Genomic DNA, 12,735 nt, shown 5'->3' with positions numbered 1-12,735 from the left:
ATTAAACTACCCCATCCACTAGTCTGGACAGGGACTAACACGCCAACGCCTAAAATTCACTTTGGCCTCTGTGTGGGCTTCAGATCTGATTCACTGCCTATTTACTCCCAGGTGCATTTTGAGGAGGTTCTGGAGGAGGAGCTTATCACAGTGGATGCGATTGGCTGCTTTGAGGGGGAGGAGGAGGTGGAGGAGGAGGAAGATGGAGGAGAGAAAGATGACGTAATTGAGGTGAGGTCTGGAGGTTCTCCTTAAAACTACAGTCCATAATTTAAATGTAAGCCGAAGGGTCGCCCCGCTGCCAAACTACAAAGCACAGGACAGGAAGGACTAACACGAAACAACAGCTAAGTCTGAGTTTCTAATGTTTTCTGATGCTATAAAAGGTTTGTGGGCATCCGGGTAGCATAGCGGTCTATTCCGTTGCCCACCGGCATGAGAATCGCCAGTTCGAATCCCCGTGTATCTGTGAGTGGGAAGCCGGGTGTGGGTATGTGTCCTGGTCGCCACACTAGCGCTTCCTCTGGTCGGTCAGGGTGCCTGTTCAGGGGGGAGGGGGAACTGGGGGGAATAGCGTGATCCTCCCACGTGCTACGTCCCCCTGGTGAAACTCCTCACTGTCAGGTGAAAAGAAGTGGCTGGTGATTCCACATGTATGGTAGGAGGCATGTGGTAGTCTGCAGCCCTCCCTGGATCAGCAGAGGGGATGGAGCAGCGACCGGGATGGCTCGGAAGAGTGGGGTAATTGGCCAGATACAACTGGGGAGAAAAGGAGGGACAAAAATCCAAAAAAAAAAAAAGTTTGTTCACAACACTATGGTTGTACAGACTGGAGGAAAACAGACCCACATCCTCAACTGCCGTCGGCTGAGGACGACACCACATGATTAGTTTCTATGTTCAAGTCAAAGTCTCCAGTTCTGTCTGAGGTCTCCTCCATGTGATACGGTCAGTAAATCACACTTCTGACCTTTACCGTCTGACATTAACTGAAACCAGACCAGCAGTTAGAACACGATCAGTGATGTTTGACTGGTGCATGATGGGAATGTGCTGGTGTGATGAGAGAAATCAAAGCGTGGCCCATAAGGCACATTTATCTGTACAGCTAGAGCACATCTCAGCATCAAAACAACTCAGTGCTTTACATGAAACACAGAAGACATCAAGAAAAGCAACGTAAGACCGACGAACCCACCTGGTCACAGGAAACACCCTCATGCAAGAGGCACCAGATCAACCTGGTCACAGGAAATGCCCTCATGCAAGAGGCACCAGACCAACCTGGTCACAGGAAACACCCTTATGCAAGAGGCACCAGACCAACCTGGTCACAGGAAACGCCCTCATGCAAGAGGCACCAGACCAACCAGGTCACAGGAAAAACCCTCATGCAAGAGGCACCAGACAAACCTGGTCACAGGAAACACCCTCATGCAAGAGGCACCAGATCAACCTGGTCACAGGAAATGCCCTCATGCAAGAGGCACCAGACCAACCTGGTCACAGCAAAGGCCCTCATGCAAGAGGCACCAGACCAACCTGATTACAGGAAACTCCCTTATGCAAGAGGCACCAGATCAACCTGGTCACAGGAAATGCCCTCATGCAAGAGGCACCAGACCAACCTGGTTACAGGAAAGCCCTCATGCAAGAGGCACCAGATCAACCTGGTCACAGGAAACACCCTCATGCAAGAGGCACCAGATCAATCTGGTCACACACAGGAAACACCCTCATGCAAGAGGCACCAGACCAACCTGATCACAGGAAACGCCCTCGTGCAAGAGGAACCAGGTCAACCTGGTCACAGGAAACGTCCTCATGCAAGAGGCACCAGACCAACCTGGTTACAGGAAATGCCCTCATGCAAGAGGCACCAGATCAACCTGGTCACAGGAAAGCCCTCATGCAAGAGGCACCAGATACACCTGGTCACAGGAAAGGCCCTCATGCAAGAGACACCAGATCAACCTGGTCACAGGAAAGGCCCTCATGGAAGAGGCACCAGACCAACCTGGTCACAGGACATCCCTCATGCAAGAGGCACCAGATAAACCTGGTCACAGGAAACGCCCTCGTGCAAGAGGAACCAGGTCAACCTGGTCACAGGAAACGTCCTCATGCAAGAGGCACCAGACCAACCTGGTTACAGGAAATGCCCTCATGCAAGAGGCACCAGATCAACCTGGTCACAGGAAAGCCCTCATGCAAGAGGCACCAGATACACCTGGTCACAGGAAAGGCCCTCATGCAAGAGACACCAGATCAACCTGGTCACAGGAAAGGCCCTCATGGAAGAGGCACCAGACCAACCTGGTCACAGGACATCCCTCATGCAAGAGGCACCAGATAAACCTGGTCACAGGAAACGCCCTCATGCAAGAGGCACCAGACCAACCTGGTTACAGGAAAGCCCTCATGCAAGAGGCACCAGATCAACCTGGTTACAGGAAATGCCCTCATGCAAGAGGCACCAGACCAACCTCGTCACAGGAAACGCCCTCATGCAAGAGGCACCAGATCAACCTGGTCACAGGAAAGGCCCTAATGGAAGAGGCACCAGACCAACCCGGTCACAGGGACGCCCTCATGCAAGAGTCACCAGATCAACCTGGTCACAGGAAACGCCCTCATCCAAGAGGCACCAGACCAACCTGGTCACAGGAAACGCCCTCATGCAAGAGGCACCAGATCAACCTGGTCACAGGAAACTCCCTCATGCAAGAGGCACCAGACCAACCTGGTCACAGGACATCCCTCATGCAAGATGCACCAGATAAACCTGGTCACAGGAAACGCCCTCATGCAAGAGGCACCAGATCAACCTGGTCACAGGAAATGCCCTCATGCAAGAGGCACCAGACCAACCTGGTCACAGGAAACTCCCTTATGCAAGAGGCACCAGACCAACCTGGTCACAGGAAACTCCCTCATGCAAGAGGCACCAGACCAACCTGGTCACAGGACATCCCTCATGCAAGAGGCACCAGATAAACCTGGTCACAGGAAACGCCCTCATGCAAGAGGCACCAGATCAACCTGGTCACAGGAAATGCCCTCATGCAAGAGGCACCAGACCAACCTGGTTACAGGAAACTCCCTTATGCAAGAGGCACCAGACCAACCTGGTCACAGGAAACTCCCTTATGCAAGAGGCACCAGATCAACCTGGTCACAGGAAATGCCCTCATGCAAGAGGCACCAGACCAACCTGATTACAGGAAAGGCCCTCATGCAAGAGGCACCAGACAAACCTGGTTACAGGAAACGCCCTCATGCAAGAGGCACCAGATCAACCTGGTCACAGGAAACGCCCTCATGCAAGAGGCACCAGATCAACCTGGTCACAGGAATGGCCCTCATGCAAGAGGCACCAGACCAACCTGGTTACAGGAAATGCCCTCATGCAAAAGGCACCAGATCAACCTGGTCACAGGAAAGGCCCTCATGCAAGAGGCACCAGACCAACCTGGTTACAGGAAAGCCCTCATGCAAGAGGCACCAGATCAACCTGGTCACAGGAAACACCCTCATGCAAGAGGCACCAGACCAACCTGATCACAGGAAACGCCCTCGTGCAAGAGGAACCAGGTCAACCTGGTCACAGGAAACGTCCTCATGCAAGAGGCACCAGACCAACCTGGTTACAGGAAATGCCCTCATGCAAGAGGCACCAGATCAACCTGGTCACAGGAAAGCCCTATGCAAGAGGCACCAGATACACCTGGTCACAGGAAAGGCCCTCATGCAAGAGGCACCAGATCAACCTGGTCACAGGAAAGGCCCTCATGGAAGAGGCACCAGACCAACCTGGTCACAGGAAACGCCCTCATGCAAGATGCACCAGATAAACCTAGTCACAGGAAACGCCCTCATGCAAGAGGCACCAGACCAACCTGGTTACAGGAAAGCCCTCATGCAAGAGGCACCAGATCAACCTGGTTACAGGAAATGCCCTCATGCAAGAGGCACCAGACCAACCTGGTCACAGGAAACGCCCTCATGCAAGAGGCACCAGACCAACCTGGTCACAGGACATCCCTCATGCAAAATGCACCAGATAAACCTGGTCACAGGAAACGCCCTCATGCAAGAGGCACCAGATCAACCTGGTCACAGGAAACACCCTCATGCAAGAGGCACCAGACCAACCTGATCACAGGAAACGCCCTCGTGCAAGAGGAACCAGGTCAACCTGGTCACAGGAAACGTCCTCATGCAAGAGGCACCAGACCAACCTGGTTACAGGAAATGCCCTCATGCAAGAGGCACCAGATCAACCTGGTCACAGGAAAGCCCTATGCAAGAGGCACCAGATACACCTGGTCACAGGAAAGGCCCTCATGCAAGAGGCACCAGATCAACCTGGTCACAGGAAAGGCCCTCATGGAAGAGGCACCAGACCAACCTGGTCACAGGAAACGCCCTCATGCAAGATGCACCAGATAAACCTAGTCACAGGAAACGCCCTCATGCAAGAGGCACCAGACCAACCTGGTTACAGGAAAGCCCTCATGCAAGAGGCACCAGATCAACCTGGTTACAGGAAATGCCCTCATGCAAGAGGCACCAGACCAACCTGGTCACAGGAAACGCCCTCATGCAAGAGGCACCAGATCAACCTGGTCACAGGAAAGGCCCTCATGCAAGAGGCACCAGATCAACCTGGTCACAGGAAACTCCCTCATGCAAGAGGCACCAGACCAACCTGGTCACAGGACATCCCTCATGCAAGATGCACCAGATAAACCTGGTCACAGGAAACGCCCTCATGCAAGAGTCACCAGATCAACCTGGTCACAGGAAATGCCCTCATGCAAGAGGCACCAGACCAACCTGGTCACAGGAAACTCCCTTATGCAAGAGGCACCAGACCAACCTGGTTACAGGAAATGCCCTAATGCAAGAGGTACCAGATCAACCTGGTCACAGGAAACGCCCTCATGCAAGAGGCACCAGACCAACCTGGTCACAGGAAATGCCCTTATGCAAGATGCACCAGATCAACCTGGTCACACTGTCGCCCTCATGCAAGAGGAACCAGATCAACATGACTGATGCTGATATGATGTTTTCCATATCATACTGATGTTATAACATATTCTATATCTCCCCCTGACCAGTTACTGCAACTGATATACTGATATCCATCCATCCATTATCCAAACCACTTATCCTGCTCTCAGGGTCATGGGATGCTGGAGCCTATCTCAGCGCAGTGGCAGTATCGTAGCCTATGAGCGTTATCCGAGGCGCGATTATTGCTAGTTGATATACTGATATTCCTACCTTAAATCTTTCCTGCGTTTATTGTTGTGTGTGTGTGTTTCAGGAACCTGATCGGGGGGAGGCGACAGATGGGCAGGACTTTGACCCTCACACAACTTACGGTGTGTTATACTATTGTTACCCGGGTTGCTATGGTCACTGAGGTTATCGTGGTTACCTCAATGATCATGCAGGAAGAAAGATTGAGCTGTAATGGCCATTTACAAAACTATCAGAGGACTTTTATTTTGATGGGCACAGCCAGTCTACTCACCTTTTTATAATTTATATTAATCAAAGAGGAGGAGACAAAGCAGATAACAGCAAGATCCTCCACCATCCGTTCATTATCCATCCATCATCCATCCATTATTCAGCCATCATCCATCCATTATTCAGCCATCATCCATCCATTATCCATCCATCCATCCATCATCCATCCATTATCTGCCCATCATCCAACCATCCATTATTCAGACATCATCCATCCGTCATCCATCCATTATCCATCCATCCATCATCCATCCATTATCTGTCCATCATCCAACCATCCAATATTCAGCCATCATCCATCCTTTATCCATCCATTATTCAGCCATCATCCATCTGTCATCCATCCATTATCCATCCATCCTCCATCCATTATCCATCCATCATCCATCCATTATCCAGCCATCATCCAATCCGTTATCCATCCATCATCTATCCATTATCCATCCGTCATCTATCCATTATCCATCTGTCATCTATCCATTATCCATCATCCAGCCATTATCCATCCATCATCCAGCCATTATCAATCCATCATCCGTCCATCATCCATCCATTAGCCATCCATTATCCAAACCACTTATCTTGCTCTCAGGGTCACGGGGATGCTGGAGTCTATACCAGCAGTCATTGCTGGGATAGACTCCTCCATTGTATATGGCTATGCACATTATGGCTCAGTAGAGTGGGGTAATTGGCCAAGTACAATTGGGGCAAAAAAGGGGGGGGGCAATGAAAGCCATCCACCTGACATGAACTGGAAATGTTTTATCAACATGAGCTTGTGATGAACATCGGCTCAGTCATGCAGTCGTGGTTATAAACACAATTTAAAAATACAAAATTTTGACATTGGTTGTCTGAATATTTTTCTGTCATGCCTTTCACTTCCTTCTTCCTCAGGAAGTAGCTTTGTGGTTCCTGTGTCTGGCTTCCTGTGTCAGCTCTGTCACAAGTTCTTCCACCATGAGACCACAGCAAGACAAAGACACTGCCAGACACACACTCACTACCTTAACCTGCAGGTACACACACACACACACACACGCACACACAATGTCTCTCTCTCTGGCCTGCTGTAATGTTTGACCTCCTCTCCTTCTGTGGTTTTGTCTCGTAGAAGCACAGAGCCAGGAGAGAACAGGAATACACAGCTGGAGACGAGTCACACAGACACACATCAGAAGCCATACAGACAGATGAACACAGAGACACAGTTGGACCGACCGCTACAGACAGACAGACTCAGAGACAGACTTGACAGTCAGAAGTATGGACAGAGTTGGACCAACAGACAGAAACACACAGAAACATCAGAAAACAGAAAAAAAGGTGGACATCCTTGGGCCTTTCCCCATCACCAACTCTAGCAGCCACTACGTCCTCGTGGTGATGGATTACTTCACAAAGTGGACAGAGGGTACACGCTGCTGGATCAGCGCGCTGCCACGACAGCGAAGAGGCTGGTGGAAGAGATATTTCCACCAAGCTCCACAGTGACCAGGGGTGGAACTTCGAGTCCCAGGTCTTCAGTGAGTTCTGCCAGCGGCTGGGGGTGAAGAAGACGAGGACAACACCGCTCCATCCTCAAAGTGACAGGCTGGTGGAGCAGTTCAGCTGTACCCTGGCCACTCAACTTGCCATCCTCACCAGCCAACATCTGCTGGACTGGGACCACCACCTGCGCCCTTGGTCCTGTGGTCCTACCGGACTGCTGTTCAGGAGTCTAGCCAGTGCACGCCCACTGCCCTTGTCTTTGGGCGGGAACTCAAGACACTGGCAGACTTGGTGTTTGGGATCCCACCTGAGATTGCCGGGGGCGAAGAGATGGACTACCTCTGGAGACTGAGGGATCACCTGCAAGTGGTCCACAACTACACTCACCTATGATACCCGGTGCCTTGGGCAGGCCTTTGTGCGAAGGGACAAGGTATGGGTGTAATGTCCCGTTCGCAAAAAGGGGATTTCCCCCAAGCTTCGCAGCCACTGGCAGGGGGTCCAGAGAGGTTGTGGACTGGCTGTCTGAGGTGGTGTACCGGGCGCAGATGCCCGGCCAGGGGCGCGGGGTGGGTGCTGCACCGGGACAGACTCTTTCCATACCAACCCCTTGCGCCACCTGTTGTTGGGGGGGGGCAGCAGCCCCCCATGCATTGATCATTTTGACTCTCCTCCAGTTGTGCTTCTTGTGAGCCCCAGGTGGCCTTTTTGCCAGTGATGGTCCCCTGGGCATTTAAAGGACTATGCGTTGGGTGATGGGGTTGTCGAGGACCATTGACCCCTCAGATGGGGGCTATGTAGCGACCAGAGGAGGCGTTCGCGCTGACTGTCAGCGGCTCTGTGCTGAGGGAGCACAGGGGCTCAAGGGACTGTTAATGTTCAAGTTGGGATTGTTGTGATTTGTGTTGTATTTTTGTGCGTTCGGGTGTTCTGTTCATGTTGGGACGTGTTGCTGTTTGGGGGTTTGACTCGGAATGGGTAGAGGACTGTTTACTGAGTGACTGACCTTGAGACCGTGAGTTAGGCTGACATCGCCAGTTGTGACCTTGGGGGGGGGGGATTGTTGTAATGTCGGTTCTGTTAAATATTAAGAGGTCTGTGTCAAAATAAAAGCTAATCCTGCTGGTCCTGTGTTTAAGGGATGCAGGTTTGGCATTAAAAAGGGAGCTCGTCTCTGTCATCTGTTCCGCCATGCAAGCTCGCCAGACTATAATGATTATTGCTATAATAATAATGACGATAGTAATAGTGTGAAGGTGTGTGATGATGAATGTGGTGGTGTTTGGTGTTTAATGAGGTGTTCTGCTCTCTGGTGTGCTTTCAGTGAAGGAAAACTTCACTAGTCTGAAGGATGAAGACGTGCCAGCAGGTCCTTTAAAGCAGAAGTCTGATCTTCCTCCATTAATAAACAGTTATGTTCTCTATGTGTCTGGTGGAGTCAGGCTCCATGGCACCACCAGTCATCTCCACCATAGTTGGAGACACGCCAGTCTCCGTACAATGCTGTTGAGATGTTTTGACCGGATAGGACGGACACTGGTGCAGCAGCAAACATGTAGGTGTTGGAGGAAAAAAGACATGAGATGTGATGCTGATGTGTCCATGACAACCAATATGACTGTACAACAGTGTCCCATGTGGTGTGTTGTAGTTTGTAATACACATTACATTACAGTCATTTAGCCAACGCTTTTATTCAATTCAATTCAATTCAATTCAATTCAATTCAATTTATTGTCATTAACAACAATGTGCAGGCACATGTTAGAAATGAAATGAGGGCTGTGGCTTCACCAATCAGTGCAAAAAAGACACAGACGAACACAGCAACCACAATATAAGATATACACACATGAAGACCAAAAGCTAAAAATAAGTTAAAAGAGAGCTGGAGTACAAAATATTTAAAATATCTACAGACATTCAGTGGGTAACCAGGTTCAGGTGTGCAACAGCTTGTGGAAAGAAGCTGTTTTTGAGCCTGGTAGTCCGGGCTCTGAGGCTCCTGTAGCGCCTCCCAGAGCGCAGGGGGGAGAACACTCCATGGTTGGGGTGGATGGGATCTCTGCTGATCCTCAGACCCCTTCGAAGGCAGCATTTGTGATAAATGTCTTGTATGGCTGGGAGCTGGGTACCGGTGATATGCTGGGCCGCCTTGACGACCCGCTGCAGAGCTTTCTGGTCTACTGAGGTGCAGTTGCCGTACCACACTGAGATGCAGATGGTCAGGATGCTCTCTATGGTGCAGTGGTAGAAGTTGGTGAGAATTTTGGGGGATAGACGGGCGCTCCTCAGGAGATGCAGGTGTTGTTGGGCCTTTTTCACAAGGGCCTGGGTGTTTAATGTCCACGAAAGGTCCTCGCTGATGTGGACTCCAAGGAATTTAAAGCTGGAAACACGCGCCACTTCCACCCCATTGATGTGTATGGGGGAGTGGCTGCAGCTTCTAGAACTCCTGAAGTCCACAATCAGCTCCTTTGTCTTCTGCACATTAAGGACAAGATTGTTGGTAATACACCATGATGTGAGGTGCTGAATCTCGTCTCTGTAGGCCGTCTCGTCATTGTTGGTGATACGGCCAATGACTGTGGTGTCATCTGCAAACTTAACTATAACATTTGAAGGGTGAGTTGGCAGGCAGTCGTGGGTAAAGAGGGAGAAAAGGAGGGGGCTCAGAACACAGCCTGGAGGGGCACCTGTGCTGAGGGTCAGGGTGGAGGAGGTGTGGTCACCTAACCTAACAGACTGAGGTCTGTTGGTCAGGAAGTCCAGGACATGGTTTATCCAGAGTGACTTACAATAAGAGCATCATTTAACGTAGGAAATCAGGGGAACTAGTCATCAGAGGTCATAAGTGCATCAAAACAAGCATCTAAGAACAAAACCAGTGCTAAAGTAAAAGTGCAAGAAAGTTTTTTTTTTAATGAGTGAATACAATAAGTGCTAAGAACAAGTAACAGGGTAGTAGTTCTTAAAGAGGTGAGTTTTCAACCTGCGCCAGAAGATGAGCAGCAACTCCGCTGTCCTGACATCAGTGGGGAGTTCATTCCATCACTGTGGGGCCAGGAAGAACAGAGCCGTGACCGGGTCGATCGGCAGCAAGGGCCTCTGAGCGACTGGGGCAACCAGGTGTCCCGAGGAAGCAGAGCGAAGTGGTCGGGCGGGGGTGTAGGGCTTGACCATGGCCTGGAGATAGGAAGGAGCTGTTTCTTTCACTGCCCTGTAGGCTAGCACCAGAGTCTTAAACTGGATGTGAGCAGCTACTGGGAGCCAGTGTAGGGACATGAGAAGGGGAGTTGTGTGGGAGAACTTAGGGCGATTGAACACCAGACGAGCTGCAGCTTTCTGAACAAGCTCCAGAGGTCTGATGGCTGACGCCGGGGAGCCAGCAAGAAGGGAGTTGCCGTAGTCCAGCTGGGAGATGACCAGAGCCTCGATGAGCACCTGTGCCGTCTCGTCGGTGAGGAATGAGTGAATCCTCCTGATGTTATAGAGGAGAAATCTGCAGGAGCGAGCAACCAATGCAACATTTTCAGCAAACAACAGTTGGTCGTCCAGGATCACACCCAGATTCCTCACAGTCCGAGTTGGCGTCACCACGGTGTTGTCAATGGTGATGGCCAGGTCTCGGTGTGGGCAACCTTTCCCCGGGAGGAACATCAGCTCTGTTTTGTCCAGATTGAGCTTCAGGTGGTGTGTCGCCATCCACTCCGAGATGTCAGTCAAGCACGCAGCAATGCGTGTCTCTACTTGTGTGTCAGAGGGAGGAAAGGACAAGATTAGCTGGGTGTCATCAGCATAACAATGGTAAGAGAAGTCATGCGAGCGAATAACAGAACCCGAGGATGTTGTGTACAGGGAGAAAAGGAGAGTACCCAGAACCGAACCCTGTGGAACGCCTGTAGTCAGTCTACGAGGCTCCGATACAGATCCCCTCCATGTCACCTGATTGGAGAGACCTGTCAGGTAGGTTGCAAACATTGAGAGTGCAGAGCCTGTGACACCCTGCCCCTCGAGGGTAGAGAGGAGGATCTGGGGGTTCACTGTGTCAAACGCAGCTGATAGGTCCAGGAGTATCAGGACAGAGGAGAGAGAGTTTGCTCTTGCAGAGTGCAGCGATTCTGTCACTGCAAGGAGGGCCGTCTCTGTCGACTGACCCACCCTGAACCCAGTCTTGTGTACTGGTTGGGGTACACAAGACTGTGTCAGCTCTGGTCCCAGGATCCATGTGTACCGGGGTGCTGCTGTTGTCTTGATGTTAAGATGGAGGAAAAACCATGTCCATCTGCTGACAGTGTCACACAACCTCCTCCATCTGTCTGTTCAAAGTTGTTAATGCCATGACCCACCTATGAATACACTGTGTGGTGCGGTACCCACCATATATTTTGTATTTACAACAAAATATTGTATGTACAACCGTTTCATTTTCACCTTTCCATGCTTCAGCCAAGTCCAACTGATGACCAGATGAAACATTAGATGAAACATTAAAAACATTAGATGAAATATTAAACACATTAGATGAAACATTAGATGAAACATTAAACACATTAGATGAAACAGTAAACACATTAGAGGAAACATTAGATGAAACATGAAACAGGAAACATTAGATGAAACAGATGAAACAGGAAACATTAGATGAAACAGATGAAACCGGAAACATTAGATGAAACAGGAAACATTAGATGAAACAGATGAAACAGGAAACAGATGAAACAGATGAAACAGGAAACATTAGATGAAACAGATGAAACAGGAAACATTAGATGAAACAGATGAAACAGGAAACATTAGATGAAACAGGAAACATTAGATGAAACATTAAACACATTAGTTGAAACAGAGGAAACAGAGGAAACAGATGAAACATTAGATGAAACAAACAGATGAAACATGAAACAAACACAGATGGAACATTAGATGAGGCAGATGAAACAAACGTTAGATGAAACATTAAACATTAGATGAAACAGATGAAACAAACACAGAGGAAACAGATGAAATATTAAACATTAGAGGAAACATTAGATGAAACAGATGAAACATTAAACACATTAGATGAAACATTAGAGGAAACATTAGATGAAACACTATCCTCGTGACATTCTGGAAGACGTGAGTCATGAGGTGTTTGCATTGACATGGCATTACACACGTTTTCATTCCTTTTGTTGTTTACATTCAGTGTCCAAACAAAATGCGTTTCATGTGAACATCATCATCATCATCATCATTATCATCATCATCATCAACAGTGGACGCCTGACCCAGAGTCTGGAAACCACTGTTTTACTTGTAAAATGTCCGTTTCAATATCTTTTATATACATATATATATATATATATATATATATATATATATATATATATGTGTGTGTGTGTATATATATATGTATATATACACACACACACACTAGATGAGCTCATCTTCATTCTCTGTACTTTTGAACGTGTTACTGTGTCGTTTTTCCTGCTTGTGATTTTGTTCATTCTGCCGCGTGTCATTACTGCACGTCGTGTTAGACACACGTTTTAGCATTATTAACAGTAGTAGTACTACATCCTGATTTACAAAACACACACACACACACACACACACACACACACTCACACACAACGCCTACGTGGCATGTGTTCCCCGTCTCCACCGCATGGGGCGCACTTCCGGCCGGCGCAGAGGATTATGGGGCGG

General features: G+C 49.3%; 1 protein-coding gene and 1 non-coding gene across 3 annotated transcripts in view; both read left to right on the top strand.

Annotated features, from left to right (window-relative positions):
• The window catches only part of LOC130120370 (cip1-interacting zinc finger protein-like), a 69,663-nt gene extending 61,507 nt beyond the window's left edge, over nt 1–8,156 (top strand). For both annotated transcript variants that reach the window (XM_056288920.1, XM_056288928.1), the window contains exons 10-13: nt 112–231; nt 5,336–5,393; nt 6,445–6,566; nt 6,662–8,156. In XM_056288920.1, the coding sequence (XP_056144895.1) occupies nt 112–231; nt 5,336–5,393; nt 6,445–6,566; nt 6,662–6,802 (441 nt within the window). In that variant the 3' untranslated portion in view covers nt 6,803–8,156. The remainder of the gene's footprint in view (nt 1–111; nt 232–5,335; nt 5,394–6,444; nt 6,567–6,661) is intronic.
• On the top strand, nt 5,211–5,347 carry LOC130127621 (U4 spliceosomal RNA). Its single transcript, XR_008811836.1, has one exon. It is a non-coding gene; the product is annotated as a U4 spliceosomal RNA (small nuclear RNA).
• Nucleotides 8,157–12,735: the final 4,579 nt, after the last annotated feature.

Source organism: Lampris incognitus, chromosome 1 (assembly GCF_029633865.1).
Source record: "Lampris incognitus isolate fLamInc1 chromosome 1, fLamInc1.hap2, whole genome shotgun sequence".
Lineage (NCBI taxonomy): Eukaryota > Metazoa > Chordata > Actinopteri > Lampriformes > Lampridae > Lampris > Lampris incognitus.
This window is presented reverse-complemented; position numbering and strand designations above follow the sequence as displayed.